The sequence below is a fragment of the Tursiops truncatus genome, chromosome 16 (assembly GCF_011762595.2).
Source record: "Tursiops truncatus isolate mTurTru1 chromosome 16, mTurTru1.mat.Y, whole genome shotgun sequence".
Taxonomy (NCBI): domain Eukaryota; kingdom Metazoa; phylum Chordata; class Mammalia; order Artiodactyla; family Delphinidae; genus Tursiops; species Tursiops truncatus.
In genome coordinates, this window is record NC_047049.1 from 32,107,979 (window position 1) to 32,129,549 (window position 21,571).

General features: G+C 36.3%; 1 protein-coding gene across 6 annotated transcripts in view; it reads right to left on the reverse strand.

Moving 5' to 3' along the window:
- Positions 1-21,571, reverse strand: part of TBC1D12 (TBC1 domain family member 12) — a 126,196-nt gene that overhangs the window by 30,420 nt on the left and 74,205 nt on the right. For 3 of the 6 annotated variants that reach the window (XM_073794174.1, XM_073794175.1, XM_073794176.1), the window contains 2 exons: positions 16,645-16,768; positions 13,041-13,077 (listed from right to left, as the gene is read on the reverse strand). In XM_073794174.1, coding sequence (XP_073650275.1) covers positions 13,041-13,077; positions 16,645-16,768 — 161 coding nt within the window. Of the gene's footprint in view, positions 1-10,729; positions 10,778-13,040; positions 13,078-16,644; positions 16,769-21,571 lie in introns of those variants that run through there. The other 3 variants (XM_019939667.3, XM_019939668.3, XM_019939669.3) reach the window with 2 other exon arrangements.

The window sequence follows — 21,571 nt, forward strand, 5'->3', positions numbered from 1 at the left end:
CACATAAACGAAAAAGATGTTTTTCCTCAAAATAATCTCTTAGAAAAGAGAAAGCACATTTGCTTAACAACATCTCATTTTATGGGTGCTTTCTCTCTATTAATTTGAACAGCAAAGCACTACTTGGAGAAGGTGCATTACCCTGAAACTATCTCAGTCAACACTAGTTTGGAAGGTGACTTTTTTTTTATAATTTTTAAAAATAAATTTATTTTATTTATTTATTTTTGGCTGCATTGGGTCTTCGTTGCTGCACACAGGCTTTCTCTAGTTGCAGCAAGTGGGGGCTACTCTTTGTTGTGCTGCGCGGGCTTCTCACTGCTATGACTTCTTGTTGCAGAGCATGGGCTCTAGGTGCATCGGCTTCAGTAGTTGTGGCACACGGGCTCACTAGTTGTGGCTTGCGGGCTCTAGAGCACAGGCTCAGTAGTGTGGTGCATGGGCTTGGTTGCTCCGTGGCATGTGGGATCTTCCTGGACCAGGGCTCGAACCCATGTCTCCTGTATTGGCAGGCAGATTCTTAACCACTGCGCCACCAGGGAAGCCCCTGGAAGGTGATTTTTTTTTTTAATAGGTTTTTTTGTTGTGGCTTTGTTAAATTGGAGAAGGAAAGGAAGAAAATGGACATAAAGTAACGAAGGATTCTCGGAGGTATAACCATTCAGTTGCAAACTATCATAAAGAGCCTTTTAAACATTACCTTAAAGAACAATACAGGAAGAGATTAGGTTGTAGAGATCATAATTTTATACTTATAGAATAAAAGAAAAAATGTAATGCATCTGGAAACCTGTGGCTTGAGACAAAATTTTAGTAACAAGATAATACACTTAAAAAGCACTATATCTCCTACAACTTTGATGTAAGTGAAGATGATGTGCTCTGGGGTTAAAGACCACAAAAGTGGTCTGAACATACCACTGAACATACTGACATCAAAGATGTATGCAAACAGATCCAAATAAAAAGACACTATTTCTTAATATATTATTATATATGTGAATTGAATATGTAATTAGAAACAAGTATTTGGTTTTCATCTACATTCCTAAAACTAATACATACGTGTTGGACAAAAAAATTCTTCAGAAAGATAAGCAGATTCCCACTTGGTGGACTGGGTAATTCATACCAACTTTCTTGCTGAAAACAACCTCTGGGATCCCAAAGGGGTAACAAACAAGGTGAGCCTATCGATCATCCCATTATTATGCATGGGGGCAGTTCTGGACATCCAGTGCAGGAAGGGAAAACTTGAAGAAAGCCTGGCTGTTAGTTGGAATGGTCAATGGGGGCCAGAATTTGTGGGCCAGAGTAGCAGAAAAGCACTCCATTGAGAAAGAGCTCCAGAAATCTGCACAGGAGTCCTCTTGAGTCTTTAGCTGAATACCAAACTGCACATGTGTAAGGCGAAACACTACAAGGCTGGGCAAAAAACAACTTCTGGGGGAAGAACAATTACTGTGGATGGTAAGCAAAACAGTTTCCAGAGCTCACCCATGGCTGAGAAGTATTCATATTCCCACCAACCAGAATGGAAAGTCTTCACTGAATACATAGGATATTCAGGAGAGACCTGGATGCTCAGACTCATCTGAAACTATGCAAGTCAGAAGACAACGGAAAAACCTTTAAATTGCTGGAAGAAAAAAAATAACAAAATAATGGGGGAAAAAGCCTGTTGATTTAGGATCCTATACCAAAAAAATATATCTATCTTTGAAAAATAAAAGCACAATAAAAATGTTTTCAGACAAACAAAACCTGAGAGAATCTGTTGTCAGTGGACCTGCTCTATATCTTAAAGGAAATCTTTCAGGCAGAAAGAATACATCATATGAAAACATGAATCTACACAAAGAAATAAAAAGCACCAAATATAGTAAATATGGAAAACATTTTAGAAAAGACATAAATAAGAGACAAAAATATAAAAGTCATTTTTAAAAGGATATCTGACTACTTAAAGCAAAAATAATACCAGTGTATTGAGGGGCTTACAGCACAAAATCAGAAGGGAGAGAAAGGCAGTATACTGTTGTAATGTTATTACATTATGCTCAAAGTGGTATAACATTATTTGAGCATAGATTGTGATAAAGATAAATATCATAAGCCCTACTGCAGCAGTTCTCAACAGTGTCCCAGAGATGGTTTCATGAGGTTTGCGAAGTCAAAACTATAGTCCTAATAGTGCTAATAGTTTGTCAATGTGTTGACATTAGCACTAATTTTGCTAAAGCAATATATATATTTTTTTGCAGTACGCAGGCCTCTCACTGTTGTGGCCTCTCCCGCTGCGGAGCACAGGCTCCGGACGCGCAGGCTCAGCGGCCATGGCTCATGGGCCCAGCCGCTCCGCGGCATGTGGGATCTTCCCGAACCGGGGCACGAACCTGTGTCCCCTGCATCGGCAGGCAGACTCTCAACCACTGCGCCACCAGGGAAGCCCCTAAAGCAATATTGAATAAAACTGTTGATGCCCTAGCACAAATCAAGGCAGAGACACCAAACTGTACTACTAATCACTGTGTTCTTCATGACATGCACTCACAGTTTAAAAAAAAAAAAGGGGGGGGGGAGGGGGGAAGGGATGGCCAATTTCACTTTTTAAGTGAATTAATAAATACTTCATCCTTTCAGTTTTAATTCTGGGTACAGTAGTAATTGACAAACAATCCCCATAAACAAGAACTCTTTGAGATCCTTCATACACAGAATCCAAAGCAGTTGTAAAAATAAAACATTTGAGAACTGTTGGCCAAGAGCAACCACTGAAAAACTAAAACAAAGGTATATTGAATAAGCTAACAGTGGAGATAAAATGGAGTACTAAAAAACTCATTTAATCCAAAAGAGGGCAGGAAATGAGATAAAAAGAAACAAAGACCAGATGGGACAATTTGAAAAGAAGTAGCAAGATAGTAAATTTAAAACAAGTCATACCAATAAATGACACTCCATTTAAAAAGAAGAGAGTATTAGACTGCCTACATAGACCCAAATATAAGCTACATACAAAAAAAACCACTTTAAATATGAAGATGGATAAAAAGTAAATGGATAGAAGAATAAATACCATGTAAACACTAAGTGAAAGCAAGCTTCAGTGGCTAAATTAAAGTTAGACAAAAACTTCATAATAAGAACCATTACCAGGGCAAAAAAGACATTACATTAATGGTAAAAAAGTCAATTCATTTAGAAGACATAAATACGAAGCTTCAAAACAAAAAGAGAAAAAAAAAAGCAAAAGGAGAAATAGCCAAGTAGATTATGGTGGACACTTTATTACTCCTCTCTCAGTAATTCACAGAACAAATAGAAAATCAGCAAAAGTATACAAGACTTGAACAACACTATCATCTAACATGACCTAATTGACATTTACACAACACTAACCCAACATCAGCAGAATATACACATTCTTTTCAAGGACACAAGGAACATTCCCTAAGACAAGCTATATCTAGGACATAAAATAAGTCTCAATATATTGAAAAAGACTAAAATTTCATAATGTATACTGTATGAGCATAATGGACTTAAATTAGAAATTATTTACAGAAACATCTAGGAAAATTCTAAAATATTTGAAAATTAAAACAACACACTTCCAAAGAATCATGACAAAAGAAATGAGAGAAAATATTTTGAATCAAATGAAAATGAAAATTCTGAAACTTGTAAAATGCAGCTAAAGCATAGAGGGAAATGTATAGCTTAATCCACATATTAAAAAGATAAAAGGTCTAAAATCAATGATCCACCTTAAAAAACTAGAAAAAACAAATTTGAACCAAGAGGAAAGTAAATAATAAAGACCAAAAATAAATGAGATAGAAACAGAGAAAGAGGTAAAAATCAGTGAAACAAAAGAGGTATACGGTTTTTTTTTTTTTTTTTTTTTTTTGTGGCATGCAGGCCTCTCACTGTTGTGGCCTCTCCCGTTGCGGAGCACAGGCTCTGGACGCGCAGGCCCAGCCGCTCCATGGCATGTGGGATCTTCCCGGACTGGGGCACGAACCCGTGTCCCCTGCATCGGCAGGCGGACTCTCAACCACTGAGCCACCAGGGAAGCCCGAGTATATGCTTTTTTTTTTTTTGCGGTACGCGGGCCTCTCACTGTTGTGGCCTCTCCCGTTGCGGAGCACAGGCTCCGGACGCGCAGGCTCAGTGGCCATGGCTCACGGGCCCAGCCGCTCCACAGCATGTGGGATCTTCCCGGACCGGGGCACAAACCCATGTCCCCTGCATCAGCAGGCGGACTCTCAACTACTGCGCCACCAGGGAAGCCCCCTGAGGTATACGTTTTTAAAGATCAGTAAAACTGATAACTTCTGGCAAAACTGATCAAGAAAAAAGAAGATACCATTTCTAAAATCAGGAATGTATTGAGAGACAATCTGTATCCATATCACATCACCAGTAGACATTAAAAGGATAAAAACAGAATATTATTAACAATTTTTTCCCAATAAATCCAACAAGAGGTGAAATGTAAAAATCTCTTAAAAGATGTAAGTTAACCAAGTCTGACTCAAGAATAAATAGAAGAAAATAAACTCAAAATGGGTTAAAGACCTAAATGTAAGGCCAGACACTATAAAACTCTTGGAGGAAAACATAGGCAGAACACTCTATGACATAAATCACAGCAAGATCCTTTTTGACCCACCTCCTAGAGATATGGAAATAAAAACAAAAATAAACAAATGGGACCTAATGAAACTTAAAAGCTTTTGCACAGGAAGGAAAAGGAAACCATAAACAAGACAAAAAGACTACCCTCAGAATGGGAGAAAATATTTGCAAACGAAGCAACTGACAAAGGATTAATCTCCAAAATATACAAGCAGCCCATGCAGTTCAATATCAAAAAAACAAACAACCCAATCCAAAAATGGGCAGAAGCCCTAAATAGACATTTCTCCAAAGACATACAGATGGTCAACAAACACATGAAAAGATGCTCAACATCACTAAATATTAGAGAAATGCAAATCAAAACCACAATGAGGTATCACCTCACACGGGTCAGAATGGCCATCATCAACAAATCTAGAAACAATAAACGCTGGAGAGGGTGTAGAGAAAAGGGAACCCTCCTGCACTGTTGGTGGGAATGTAAATTGACAGCCATTATGGAGGTTCCTTAAAAAACTAAAAATAGAACTACCATATGACCAAGCAATCGCACTCCTGGGCATATACCCTAAGAAAACCATAATTCAAAAAGATACATGTACCACAATGTTCATTGTAGCACAGTTTACAATAGCCAGGATATGGAAACAACCTAAATGTCCATCGACAGATGAATGGATAAAGAAGATGTGGCACATATACAATGGAATATTACTCAGCCATAAAAAGGAACAAAATTGAGTTACTTGTAGTGAGGTGGATGGACCTAGAGTCTGTCATACAGAGTGAAGTAAATCAGAAAGAGAAAAACAAATACCGTATGCTAACGCAGATATATGGAATCTAAAAAAAACAGTACGGATGAACCTAGTGGCAGGGCAGGAATAAAGACCCAGATGTAGAGAACAGACTTGAGGATGCAGGGGGGGAATGGGAAGCTGGGACGAAGTGAGAGAGCAGCATTGACATATATACACTACCAAATGTGAAATGGATGGCTAGTGGGCAGATCAACTCGACACTTTGTGATGACCTAGAGGGCTGGGATAGGGAGGATGGGAAGGAGGCTCAAGAGGGAGGGGATATGGGGATATATGTATACATACAGCTGATTCACTTTGTTCTATAGCAGAAACTAACACAACATTGTAAAGTAATTATACTCCAATCAAGATGTGGGGAAAAAAAGAAAAAATAGAAAATGTCATACCCCTATATCAATTAAAATATTAAATTTATAATTAAAAAGCTATTCAACAATAACAAGGAAAGCCCCTGCATACTCGGTTTTTTAAAAATATTTATTTATTTGGCTACACCAGGTCTTAGTTGTGGCAGGCAGGAGCTTCGTTGTAGCATGCAGTATCTTTTATTTTTTAGGTGCAGCACGCGGGATCTTCAGGATTTTCATTGCAGCATGCGGGATCTACTTCCCTGATCAGGGATCGAAATTGGGCCCCCTGCATTAGGAGTGTGGAGTCTTAACCACTGGACCACCAGGGAAGTCTCCCCTGTATACCTGGTTTATGTCAGTAATTCTCAATTGGCGTAGACTTTGGCCCCAGGGAATATGTGGCAACATCTAGAGACATTTTTGGTTGCCACAACTGTGAGGGGATGCTACTGGCATCTACTGGGCAGAGGCCAGGGATGCTGCTAAATCCTTCACTGCACAGGAAAGGCCCCCAAGAACAAAACTTACAAGACCTAAAATATCAATAGCACTGAGGTTGAGAAATCTTGGCTTAGATAATTTCACTGTCAAGTTTCATCAAACATTTAAGGAAGAAAAAATACTAACTCTACACAAATTCTTTTAGAATGGAGACGAAGAAAAAAACTCTCAATTCATTCAATGATTTCAGCATTATCCCAATACCAAAATCAGACAAAGATATTAAAAGAAAATTACAGGCCATTATCTCAAATGAAAATGGAAGCAAAAATCCTTAACAAAGTATTAGCATTTCAACTTCTGTTTTCTGCTCCAGCACGTAAGAAGCTTAAAAGCTGCCAACCCACTCCAATAAGTAAAAAGCTGAACAAACTAAAAAAATCAACAACTCTTCTTAGATTCCTCAGAGAAATGAGGTCACAGGGCAAACTGCTGCTCCAAAATTAGAGAAATAGGTGGATATAGAGAATCACAACTTACCAGAGCAGAAACCTATGAAGAAACCTCTGTGGGAATCAATGCCAGGGTAGGAAAACCTGAACTGTAACTGACAAATTGCTAGAGGCTCAAGGTCGACAGGTCTGAGCGCTAAGACTCCAAGAGATCCCAGACCCACATACTTTTTGCAAGTTTTACCTCCAGGAACTCTATCAGGTACTCACAGTGTATGTCAGAGAAAAATCTCCTTGTGCTTCCAGCAGTAGGAGGGGAAAAGGAACTTTTTTAAAAAAAGATTTAATTTTATTTATTTTTGGCTGCGTTGGGTCTTCATTGCTGCGTGTGGGCTTTCTCTAGTTGCAGCAAGCAACTAGAGAGAAAATGGAGTAGAAACATATTTGAAGGAATGATAACCAGGAATTTCTATACATTAATGTCAACACCAAACCACAGATCATAAAGTTCAGAACACAAAATTTGGCAGGAAACATGCCCAAATAACTATATGTAGGCATAACATATTTAAACTGCAGAAAATCAAAGATTGAAAAAAAAAAATCTTGAAAGAAGCCAGAGGTGAAAAAAATTCCTTCCCTATACAAAAGCAAAGATAACAATTACATTCAACTTCTCAGAAACCATACAAGCAAGGAGAGAGTACAGAGAAATATTTAAAGTGTTGAAAGAAAAAATGCAAAACCCTCAAATTCTGTACCCTATGAAATTATCCTTCAAAAAAAAAGAAGAAAAAAAGACTTTTCTAAACAAACAAAAAATTGAGAGAATTTGTTGCCAACAGATCTGCCTTGCAAGATCTATTAAAAGAAGCTCTTCAGAGAGAGGGAAAATGACACGTCAGAAACTTTTACCTACATCTAGAAAGAAAGAGCATCAGAAAGAAATACATGAAGGTAAAATAAAAATTTTATTTTTATTATTCTTAACTGATCCAACAGATAACAGTTTGTTCAAAATAATAATGATATATTCAGTTACATATGTGTGTGTGTGTGTGTGTGTGTGTGTGTGTGTGTGTGAGAGCATGCTCATGTATAAGTGAAATGAATGACAGCAAAGACACAAGGGATGGAAGGAAGGAATTAGGAATATTTTGTTATTATAAAGTACTTACACTACACATGAAGTGGTAAATGTTATTTTAAAGTGGGCTTAGATTAGCTGTAAATGCATATTACAAACTCTAGGATGGAGGGAGGAAGGGAAAGGAGAGAGGGAGAGGGAAAGCAGACACAAACTACAAATATCATAAATGAAAGAGGGGACCTCACTACAGATCTGATGTACGTTAAAGTAATATTATGAACAATCAGATGCCCATAAATTTGATAACTTAGAGGAAATGGATAAATTCCTTAAAGACACAATCTGTTAAAACTCAGAGAAGAAAGAGACAATCTGAACAGTCCTGTTATCTATTTAAAAAATTGAATCAACAATTATACCCCCAATAAAGCTGGAAAAAATGAAAGGAAGAAGGGAGAAAGGGAGGGAGAGAAGGAGGGAAGGAAGAAGGGAAAGAAGGAAGGAGGAAAGGAATTGTGTTGATGATTAATTACCTTCCAAAAGAGAAAGCAGTTTGGCTCAGATGGCTTCACCAGCAAATTTTAAGAAACATTTAAGGAAGAAATTATACCAATTCCCTATGATCTCTTCCAGAAGACAGAAGCAGAGGAATACTTCCTAATTTAATCAATGAAGCCAGCATTACCCTAATATTAAAACAGGCAAAGACATTAAAAGAAAACTACAGAACAATACCTCTCAGAAACATAGCTGCTAACATCCTCAATGAAATATTTGCAAATCGAATGGATTATAAACCATGAACAAGTGGGATTTATCCCATGTCTGCAAGGCTGGCTCAACATCTGACAATTAATTAATGTAATCCATCACATCAATAAGCTAAGAAAGAAAAATCACAAGACCATATCAATACAGAAAAAGCATTTGACAAAATTCAACTCATTCATGACAAAAACCCTCATTAAAGAAGGAATACAGGGGTACTTCTCAACTTGATAAAGAACATCTACAAAAAATCTATAGCTAATATTATATCTAATGGTGAGAAACTCTAAGTTTTCTAAGATCAGGAACAAGGCAAGGATGTCCCCTCCCACCACTGCTTGTCAACATTGTATGGGAAGTCCTAGCTAATGCAACAAGACAAGGAAACACAAGGTATACTGACTGGAAAAGAAAACAATAAAACTGTTTTTGTTTTCAGATGCCATGGCTTGTCTGTGTAGAAAATCTGAAAGAACAGTCAAAAAAACTCCTGTAACTAATAAGCAATTACAGCAACGTTGCAGGATATTAGGAAAGTCAATTGCTTTCCTATATACCAGCTATAAAAAATGGAATTTGAAATTTAAAACACATTAATATTTCCATTAGCATCCCCCAAAATGAAATACTTAGATACAAATCTGACAAAATATATACAATATCTACATGAGGAAAATTACAAAACTCAGATAAAAGATACCAAAGAAGAACTAACTAAAGGAAGAGACAGTCCATGTTCATGGATAGGAAGAGTCAGTATTACAAAGATGTCAGTTCTTCCAAACTTGATCTACAAATTTAACACAATCCCAATCAAAATCCCAGCAAGTAACTTTGTGGATATTGACAAAGTGATCCTAAAGTTTATATGTAGAGGCAAAAGACCCAGAATAGCAAACTCAGTATTGAAGAAGAAGAATAAAGTTGGAGGACTGACACTACCCGACTTCAAGACTTACTGTAAAGCTACAGTAATCAATACAGGGCAGTGTTGACAAAATACTAGACAAAGAAGTCAATGGAACAGAACAGACAGCCCAGAAACAGTTCCACATAAACACAGTTATCTGATCTTTGACAAAGGAGCAGAGGCAATAAAATGGAGCAAAGGTAGTTTTTTCAACAAATGGCGTGGAGCAAGTGGACATCCACATGCAAAAAAATGGATCTAGACATAGAACTTACACTCTTCACAGATATTAACTCAAAATGGATTATAGACCTAAATGTAAAACAAAAAAACTATAAAACTATAGAAGACAGGAGAAAACCTAGATTACTTTTGGTATGGTGATGACTTTATTTAGATACAACACCAAAGGCACAATCCATGAAAGAAATAATTGAGAAGCAGGGCTTGATAAAAATTAAAAACCTCTACTCTGTGAAAGACACTGTCAAGAGAATGAGAAGACCAGATATGGACTGGGAGGAAATACTTGCAAAAGATACATCTGATAAAGGACTGTTATACTAAATATACAAAGAACTCTTAAAACTCTATTGAGTTCTGTTTTTATTATTATAAGAAAATGAACGATCCAATTAAAAATGGCAAAAAGGTCAGAAAAGACACCTCAGTAAATAACATACACAGATGACAAGTAAACATATGAAAATATGTTCTAATTCATGTTCATTCAGAATTGCAAATTAAAACAATCAGATATGACTACACACCTATTAAAATGGTCAAAATTCAAAACACTGACAGCACCAAATACTGGTGAAGATATGGAACAACAGGAATGCTCATTCATCGCTGGTGGGAATGCAAAATGGTACAGTCACTTTGGAAGACAGTTTGGCTGTTTCTTACAAAATTAAAATACCATATGATTCAGCAACCAGCCTCCTTGGTATTTACCCAAAAGAAATGAAAACTTACACCCACAAAAATACTTACACACAGATGTTTATAGGAGCTTTATTCACTGTTGATAAAACTTGGAAGTAACCAAGATGTACTTCAAATTGTTTTCTACATATGATGTTTCAAATATACATCCAGCACCCAAGCAAAGGTAACCAGGCACACACAGAGATAAAATAGCATCTGCTAACAAAAACTAGCAGAATCAATATTCAATATAAACAGACCTATAGAATTTCCAGACATTGGAATTATCAGACACAGGCTATAAAAACTATACTTACTATGTTTAAGGAGATAAAGGCCAAGCTTGAAATTTCAGCAGGGAACTGTAAACTGCAAAAAGTGATATAGCAGATTTGAAAAAGAAACAACCAGAAACACAAGAATTGAAAAACACAAAACTGACATTAAGAACTCAAGGTAAAGAGCTGAGGGATCTGTATTTTTAACACATTCCCTACATAATCCACTATGTTTGAGAACCAGAATCATAGACTACTACAATAAATCTTAATGTCCTTGTTTGCAAACCCACTCTTTTCTAATTTAACTTCTACAATGCCTCCAGAATTTTTCCAGTATATGAATTTGATGCCTCAGTGCCTTATTTAAAAGTATTTTGGTTAAAACCCAACTTTCTAACCTTGTGGCTAAGGACCTTCACCATCTACCCTACTTCCCTGAAATACTGACCTAAAATTGAGCTAAACAAGTCTGGTGCATTCCTGCTTGTTCATTCAATTTTCTTTATCTGGAATGTCTTTCCCCATCTTGTCTACCTGGTGAACTCCTACTAGTATACTTCATAACACAGAAACTGCATGTCATCCTGAGCAGAATTAATCACTCTTTCATCTCTACTCTCATACTTTGGTTCACAACTGTATTACAGCACTCACTACACTATATTAAAACCGTATATGAACCTTCCCCCTCCTTCCTACAGTTATGCTAGAATAACTGAAAGGCTAGGACTTATATTTATCTATTTCCCAAGAACCTGAACCATGCTTATGGTATTATACACAGTCAATGTATGTTGCATAAATTACACATTCATTGAAATGAAAGCCAGACAATCTTCGAGAAGAATCTAGGATCAATTAAAGAATTTTGTCCTTCAAGTTCTACTAGAGAAAAGGTTTAGAGCTTGCTAACACGAGGTCACAGGGTAAGTTGGTCACAGAATGGTATCCTACCACATTCTGATGGCTTGGGCTCTGTATCTAAAGGGATTCACCAGAAAGAAGGTGTACTAGGACGGAATATGAGAAAAGATCAGTCTATTGGTTCAAACGGAGGGTGGCAGGAGTCTTTGAACAGCTTCTTGAAGTAAAATATGGAGTCTTGGGAGAAGAAAGAATAGAATAGGAGCTTCTCTTTTAAAGACAATGTAAAAGCCAAAATAGCCTGATGTGTATACAGAGTGACTCAACTTTTGAGTTTCGGTGGACAGTGAGAACACTCTTCCTAAAGGGGTTAGTGCTTTATTCTTTTTGTTTTCTTTACCTAATTTAACCTTCTTTCTTAAGGCTCACACTTCTCCCCTCTCCCCGAAGCACAGGCCCAGAGCTGTTATAAAGTCCTCTCTCAATCTCCAGACCACACAAATTAACATTTATGAAATAAATTTATTCATACATAGGAAAGACATAATTTATCATTAACTATAAATAAGGAACACACATGCGGCTAGAAAGGTAATTATTCACTACCTTTTCAAGGTGACAATACCTTAGGTAAATAAAGGTGAAAAAACATGCAAGTGTGTTAACAGTTTTAAGGACTTATCAAAAACAAATTCTGAACATAGTCCAGCCCCTCCACAATTTAACAATGAAGGAAGTAGCTCATTTATTGCAGTGCTCACTCAAATTTTACACCAAAGGTATCCATATTTAAGCATAACTAAAACCAACAAACTGTTTTCAAGTATCCTAATGCTACATACACCAATAAAGTTAGTAACCAGAAAATTAAGCTCTACACTTGCAAAGTGTTATATATTTACTGCTCACAAAGCACGTGTATTCTAGTCCTTTCCACAGCGCTATTGTTCCTGAAGTTAACAATTCAAAATCAAAGGCTTAATTGAGCAGTGTGACCTATCCTACTTCTGGACAATTTGAAATACTCAGATTAAGAAATCAGTTAGTGCCTTAAAACTTTTTTCCTTGCCTGCCAAAAGATATCTGAAAGTGATTCAACCACGCAACTAAAACATCACTCAGAAAGACGAGTGATGAAAAACATGAAATATCATCTAAGTACTCCAATCTAATTTCCTCATAATGAAAAAGATGCCAATATAAAAACAGTGCCAAACAAAAAAATCACTTTCTACTGAAAGACTGTCAGTTTGACATAAATAGAGTATACTCAATCTAGTATGCAATCATGTTACAATTATACATAACATGGTGCATTTGAAATAATTCTCACTTGCAGTTTGGAGGTCGTAAGACAAACTATGTAGCTGTATTCCAACTTCAGCCTATTAATTTAGAAAAACCAAAAACTTAGGTCAATTGAACTACCATATAACTGAAATACTATTTATAATTAATAGATGCAATTTTTAACATGGCTCACCAACTGGTTCAAATGGCCACAAGCAGGAATTTCACACCTGCAAGAGAACACATGTGATAATCCTCATAAAATAATATTATGAATATTCATGTGATTTGGGAATTTACTGTCAAGTTAAATGCCAAACTTGAGTCGGTCTGACTTTGTTATTACCCTAAAATGATGTTTATGTTTCTTTACTGTTAACATGGAAAGCACTAAAACTGATCAGACCTTTAATAAAATTTACAAGAATAAAACTTTAAAAAATATTTAACCTACAAGTATCTTTCACTTTTGGACTTCATATATCTCTGAAAAATCTATAGGTACAAAACACATAAAGTAAGGCAAAAAAAATTTATATAAATATTTTGTTCGTGAAAAAAAATAACACCATATATGTAAAAATATACACACGTGAAAATAATTGTGTTTTCCATACAAAAATTGAATTTTAAAAGGCCTAAAAATATGAAGGCAAAGTAAAATGAGACATATCGCCCTATAATGTTTTATATTTTATAGAGAACATAATCGTGTTATTTGTGCAATTAACAATAGAGGAAAAAGATGGTAAGTCAAACACTACTTTACTCTATAGTTTGGTTTATAATCTTATAGGTGTCTCTCTACTAGAAAAAAATTCTGGCTCCCAAACATATACTCATCCTTAAGAATATGGCAACTCCTTTCTGAATATTTGCTTAATAAAATAATTATCCTATAAAATACTACTACTACTCTAATATTCTAACAAATTTTACTGTTTTGTCATTCAATAAGCAAGTGAGGCATCTTTAGGAAGGTCAAAGGAATCTATTTTTTCCTTAGTACTTCTAGCACTGCCTTACTGTTTCAGGCAGTTTTACACTGGAATACTAGCTATCTTCATTTTCTATAGCCTTAACAGCTTAAGACCTTATCCTAAAACATGACAGATGTGTCTTAACACTCTTCACGGCTTTACTCTTAACATCATTTTAAATTTCTCATTCCAAACATATAACACACATTTGAAAGGGGTAGATAGATGGTCAAGGATCTCAAATGTAGTTTTATATTGATAATATTTTACAGAGTTTAGAAATCAGGGCTGTAAAAAAATGTTTTCAAGTGGGAACAGAGACAGAAAGTTATAACTTTACCATTACCAATAAAAGAAAATCATGCCCACTTTTTTTTTTTTTGCGGTACGCGGGCCTCTCACTGTTGTAGCCTCTCCCTTTGCGGAGCTCAGGCTCCGGACGCGCAGGCTCAGCGGCCATGGCTCACGGACCCAGCCGCTCCGCGGCATGTGGGATCTTCCCAGACTGGGGCACGAACCTGTGTCCCCTGCATCGGCAGGCGGACTCTCAACCACTGCACCACCAGGGAAGCCCAATCATGCCCACTTTTAAAATGACAATTGCAGTGAAGAGAACAGCAAAGTGAGACAAATGTGGAGTAGAGGACACAAACAGTAGGGAAAGAGAAAGCAGAAAAGGAGAGGCAGAAACATATTCCATCACATTGTGAAAGAGATACATATTTTTGAACGTGGAAAACGGTCAGAGGAATAAGGACTTCGCTATCCATCACAGCCCCCCCAAAACAAACAGAACCATGAAAAAGGAACCAAAATACACATTTGCACCTACACACAAATGGAAAACTCAAAAATTAAAAGAAGCAGCTGGGAGAAATCATCATGTGTAAAAGGCCAGAAAAGGGACAGAGGATAGAAACTGCATTTCAACTCACTCCTTCTTCCCATATGAAAATAAGAGTTGTTTTTTCCTGACCACTAATCAAATTTTCAAACAACATATATATAAAAAGGAGAGAGGAGGTGAGGCCTTGGCTTTCCAAAATGAAAACAGCACATTAAAGGCACAGACATATTGGTAAACAGATAATTATCCACTAGTAACTTATTTAGAGATCTATGGTAAGAAAATATCACAGAATATTAGTTTACATAAAGATATTAAAGTATATGCACAAGCATATTTCAGGTAAACTATCATAAAGTCAAGAATACAAACCTTCAATAGCAAGACCACTGTTTTTGCCTCTAGAGGGCAAACTTGGTCTTCTGAAAGACTTCACGAAAAAAGAGTTAATGTCCAGATAGCAAAGATTCCCAAACTTTCTTGGATTAACAGCAACCTTAGTGTCTCAGTAATTTTTTCTTGGTGCCCCCTAAACCAACAGAAATCCTTAAACATTCTGTTTAATAAGTATTTATGTCCAATAATTAAGTAAAGATTTATGTCCTAGCACTTAGTAACCACTTGAAAAAATAGTACACATAAATTAAAAGAAAAACATTTTATTGCATTCTTAAATAACCACAATTAATTACTAATTGGGCATGTGTGCCTTTTGTGCACTGTACAATTTCACAAACCTTGAAATCAGATTGGACACCATCACCTTCATTTCCTGTTCCACACTGATTTTTGCACAGTATCTGATTTTTATCATAGCAAACTAGGAAAAACCAGATTCACAAGAATACGATGCCACAGAAAATAATACATTGCCATTTAATGTTGAAATTGTGTACTAGCTATCAGTCTGCACCATATCCAGCAGATGTGTAGCATCACTGAGTTTGCCATGGTTCCCCCCTGCGTTAGCTGCAGCACATGGGGTGCCCTAGGCACACAGCTTGGGAATCACAGCACTACAGTTTTAAGTCTCAGCAACATATAAACTGGTCACTATTTTAATTACTTGTAAATAAAATTAACTATAACAAATGCTTTTAAAGATCTAAAAATTATGTTCTCATTTACTTGGGAAACCTGTTTTTCTTTTGAGCAATAAAAAGAACACTAGTAAATACTTAAAGGAAGGTATTTTTTCCAGTTTGAATGATGATTATTGCTTTAATGTGATTATTTTTATAAATGCTGGATGTGCTAAATTTGATAAATTACAACTGGAAGGAGAGAAATAGGAAATTTATTATAATATCTCCTGAGAAACAGCTTCTCTAAAATTAAAAATGCTACAAATTGATACAGTCTCACTGCATTCCAGTCTCACTTATCTCCTAGTACTGAGAAGCACAAGCTCAGGAGTCAAACAAGATCTGAAATTCTTAAGAACTCAAGAATATGGATATTAAAACAGATAACAGAAGAAATGGCTCCTAAATTACTAGAAACAGACTATACACCCGCCCTCTCACAAAGTCCTTGGTTAAGACAGAAAACCAGAAAAGTGACCAAGGAAAGAGTTCGACCTCAAAATCTACTCGGTTTTCACTTTATGCTGCTTTATCAGTTCACAACTACCCATTATCCATAAAATCTGTGCCGCTGGCAAATGCTACCATGTTTGGCTAGAAGTCAAAGTCTGTGGTGACAATGGTTTGCTAAGGAAAAAAAAAAGCCATCCAAGGAATAACTAGGAAACAAAATCAATGTTCTATGACTGTAAAGAATTTTCACAACCATAAAAGATAACTGAAAATATGTCATGCTTTAAAAAAAAGTTAAAGTTACTACAAATATCTATAGTCCCAAAATTTTACATGTTAAAAAGAAAAAGGAATGAAAATAGAATATGGTTAATTATCTAGAAAAGAATATCTGAAAAGCAAGACAAACCACATGGCTACATTAGTACTTACCTGCTGAATGATTTTGGAAGTTTTCTGAAGATTCTCTCTGGGAGGGACTTTACCAAATAATTTCCAACCAGGAGCACTATGTACAACTGACTTGAGTTCCTTTGTCCTTTTCGGAAAAAGGTTTCTGAAACACAGAAAAGTTACATGAATTGTGTTTCTGGTAACCAGGGAACTACTTAATAATAATTTTTAAAGTACGCTTATCCTCAAGACAAATACAAAATACTTTTAAATAAAATTATTTCTACTACTTATACTACTGACTATTAGACTAACAAGACTCACTTAAGACTACCTGGCTTATAAAGAAATATTAGAAGAATCATCAACAGAGATATTAGAGAGATAAACAAATTGGGAGAAAAATGACAGCTGTAAATAAAATGTAAATATTTGCTTTGAGTTAGCTACAAAGTGTACTAGAATTGACTATATATATACTTGACAATAAAAGCCAAGAATCTGAGAACAAAAAAGTTAAAGAGAACTTATATAAAACAGGTAAAGGATTAAGTAATACCATCTTTGGGGAAAATACTATTTAATTATTCTCAGCAATAATTTGTTATTGCTTGAAATAAAAGGGTATCTACTGAGCCTCTATTCCTATAATATATGTATATGCAAGTTGTTTTTCCTAGGACAGGTATGCACAAGAAAAGCTTACTGCAAAAGCGTCAATATGTAACCTAGTAAGAAACTATCTCTCACTGAAAATCTAAAAAAAGAATCTGCACAAGGATCAAGGATTTTACCTATTATCTCCATTCCCTTACCAACCAAATTAAGTATCTATTGCACATGTAAGCAGGAATGATATTCAAAATATGTATACATCAATACAGCATGCCAGGGCACCATGAACCAATCAGAAAGGTACAATGAATCCAACTGAATATAAAGCCTTCATATAAGGTGTGATATAAATATTCATTAAGAAAATTTAAAATTTTCACATACAGTTACAAACAGTCACAAAGTATTTGAAAGCCCAAATAACTCAGGCTTTCAAAATATCATATAAATATATCTGTTCTTAAAAGTACATTATTGTGATAAGAAGGGGGTAAGTTTTTAATGCATAACGTTAAGGCTGTTCTTCAAGTTTAGAAAGGTATCAACAGACTCCTACAAAAGAATATGGGTTAATGAATAATAAGTTAAAGAAACACTCTCACTTCCTTGGGTGTGCAATGGAAGTGAACTGATGACAATTCAGAGTAATTTCTGCTTAGGATACTCTAGAGGTTTCATCTCTGAGACCACATATAGCGACTCAATTCTCTATTTTATAAGATCTCTAAGTTGGAGGTTTTCAATAATGATTATACTGAGGACTGGTATATTTATAGTAAAATTTCAAGCCTCAAATGATGGCCTATTAATTTAAACACTATTTGATATCTTATGTGCTGCTCATCAATTTATTGCCTATATTCACCTTGCAATATATGCTCTGTGACAACATGGAATTCCTTTGAGCATTTCTCCTTTCAAAATAAACATGAGGCTGTTAAGCTTACTCGATAGAGGGCACTGAAGGGACACCACAGAAGAAAGGGGCTCTGCTCTCCTGTGGCTTCCAGCTGATGCAGAGTGGGTCAGTGGTTTGGGTATGAGGATATCCAGTAGAACTCTGCTCAGTCACATGCCCAGAACATTAAGTGCCTGAGCAAACTTACAGCCTCAGCAACTCAACCTGCAGATGGCTTTCCTGAAGTCTTATTAACATGTAAACTGGCACCCAAAGGCTTCCTGCCAGCACTGATGCACCAATTCCCTCTGTAGGCCCCATACAGCTCACTTGTACTCCCCAGACAGTTCTCATCAAGCCATGCTTCCTCCACAAGCCTCTATATGGCCTGCCTACACACCAAAGCTTTGCCATCCAACCATGCTAAACACAGGAGAAAAACTTTGTCACCATGGTTTATGCAAAGGATTCTTGAATATGACATTGAGCTTAAATCTAAACATCTGCACTTCAAAAGACATCACTGATGCAAAATAAAGCAGTAGAAAGATCTAGAATTCAATCCCTCCACCAAAGTAAAAACTGAGACGGAAAGAGCAATTGGAATCAACCATTTTAGAGCTACAGAACCTTATCAGACACTTAAAACAACCAACAGAGTGTGTGAAAGGAGAGGCTGTTGATCTTTCTTAAGTTAACAGCATGTGTGAACCAACTACCATCCCCCATTCCTCAGCTCCTCCCTCCTGTAGTTGTGGGGATAGCAGCCCACTGGCTCCAGGAGCAATAGTTTCTGGAACAGGCAGCAGCAGCTTCCATTGGTGGTATCTATCAGAATATTAAAAGAGAACTCTTTTTGTCCCTTTTTTTGATCCAGACATTTAAGGAAATCTTTGTCAGGTCACCAGCTAACTGCAGCAATAAGAGAACAGAAACTTGCAACCACACACAAAAAGGATTACACACTTTGCAAAAACAGTTTGGAAATAACACAAACAGATGACTCCAGCCCTTAATGAGCAAAAATCAGCAATCACTAAGAAGTGAGAGAACAGATTTACATAGTTACCACATTATAATACTTAGAATGTCTAGGTCTCAACAAAAAAATTACAATAAATAGTAAGAAAGAGCAAAGTATGGACAATTCACAGGAAGAAGAATTTGGCAAAAACCATTCCTGAGGAAGCTGAGACAATGAGATTACTAGTCTAAGATGTTAAATCAACTGTCATAAATATTCTTGATGAGCTGAAGGAAACCATGGACAAAGAACTAAAGGAAATCAAGGGGGGAAATGTAGAACAAAATGAGAATATCATTAAAGAGACAGAATTATAGAAAGGAACCAAACAGAAATTCTGGAGCTGAAAAGTAGAATAAAATTAAAAATTCACTATAGCAAACATGAAGGTAAGACAACTGAACTTACTGAACTTATCAATTATTCCTAATTGAATTCAGGAGCACAAAGAAAAAAGAATGAATAAAAATGAGCAGAGTCATGTACTATAAGAGTGCCAGAAGCAGAAGAGAAAAACAAAGGGGCAGAAAAAATTTTGAAGAAATAATGGCTAAAAACTTCTCAAATATGATGAAAGATACAAATCTACACAACCAAGAAGCTCAACAAACTCCAAGCAGAATAAACTCAAGGAGTTATACTCTGAGACACATTATGGTCAAACTGTCAAAAGACAAAGGGAGAATTCTGAAAGCATCAAGAGAGAAGCGACTATCAAAAACAAGGTATCCTCAATAAGATTAACACCCGATTTCTTATCAGACACCATGGGAGTCAGAAGGTGTCAGGCTGACATAATTTAAAGTTCTGAAAGGAAAGAAAACTATCAACTGAGAATTCTATATGCAGCAAATCTATCCTTCAAGAATGAAGGAGAGGGTTTCCCTGGTGGCGCAGTGGTTGAGAGTCCGCCTGCTGATGCGGGGGACGCGGGTTCGTGCCCCAGTCTGGGAGGATCCCACATGCCGCGGAGCAGCTGGGCCCGTGGGCCATGGCCACTGAGCCTGCGTGTCTGGACCCTGTGCTCCGCAACGGGAGAGGCCACAGCAGTGAGAAGCCCGCGTACAAAAAAAAAAAAAAAAAAAAAAAGAATGAAGGAGAATGAAGATATTTCTAGATAAACAAAAGTTAAGGGAGTTCATTCTTAACAGATCTGCCCTACAAGAAATGTTAGGAGTTCTTCAGAGGGAAATGAAAAGTCAAAGCCATAAGAAGAAATAACATTGGTAAAATTAACTACATAGGTAAATGTCAAAGCCAGTATTATTGTACTTTTTTGTCTGTAACTCCACATTTTTCCTATGTGATTTAAGAGGTAAATGAATAAAATAACCTTTACAAATTTATGTTGTTGGGCACACAATGTATAAACATGTAATCTCTGACAATAACAATATAAAGGAGAAGGAACAGAGATGTACAGTAGCATAGTGTTTGTACACTAATGAAACTAGCTTATATGCTAATGAAATGAATTTGGTATCATTCAAACTAGGTTGTCTTAAGTTTAAGATGCTAATTGTAATCCCTAAAGTTACCACTAATAACTTCAAAATATACATAAAAGAAGGGAATCAAAATGGTATACTAAAAAGACTCAACTAGGGCTTCCCTGGTGGGCGCAGTGGTTAAGAATCTGCCTGCCAATGCAGGGGACATGGGTTTGAGCTCTGGTCCGGGAAGATCCCACATGCTGTGGAGTAACTAAGCCCCTGTGCCACAACTACTGAGCCTATGTTCTAGAGCCCGTGATTCACAACTACTGAAGCCCACATGCCTAGAGCCTGTGCTCTGCAACAAGAGAAGCTACTGCAATGAGAAGCCCGTGCACCACAACAAAAAGTAGTCCCCAATCACTGCAACTAGAGAAAGCCTGAGCGCAGCAATGAAGACCCAACACAGCCAAAAATAAATAAATAAATTTATTAAAAAAATTAAAAACTCAACTAAATACAAAAAGTGATAATGGAGAAACTGAGGAACATAAAACCATGTAAGACATACAGAAAATAAGAAGCTAAATGGCAGAAGTAAATCCTTTCTCATCAACAATGAATTTAAATATAAATTGATTATACTCTGCTATTAAAAGGAGAGTGACTGGCAGACTGGATTAAAAACACTATATGGTGTCTACAAGAGATTCATTTTAGATAAAAAAATACAAAGAGGTTGAAAGTAAAAGGATGGAAAATTATATTGAAAGCAAACAGTAACCAAAAGAGAGCTGGAGTGGCTATATTATTGTCATACAAAATAGATGTTAAGTCAAAAAGGCTACAAGAGGCAAAAGAGAACATTATATGTTGGAGGAAGAAAAGTTTAATCCAGTAAGAAGATGCAGCTATTATAAATATATGCACACCTAACAACAGAGCTCCAAAATATATGAAGAAAAATTGATATTGAAGGAAGAAACAGACAGTTCT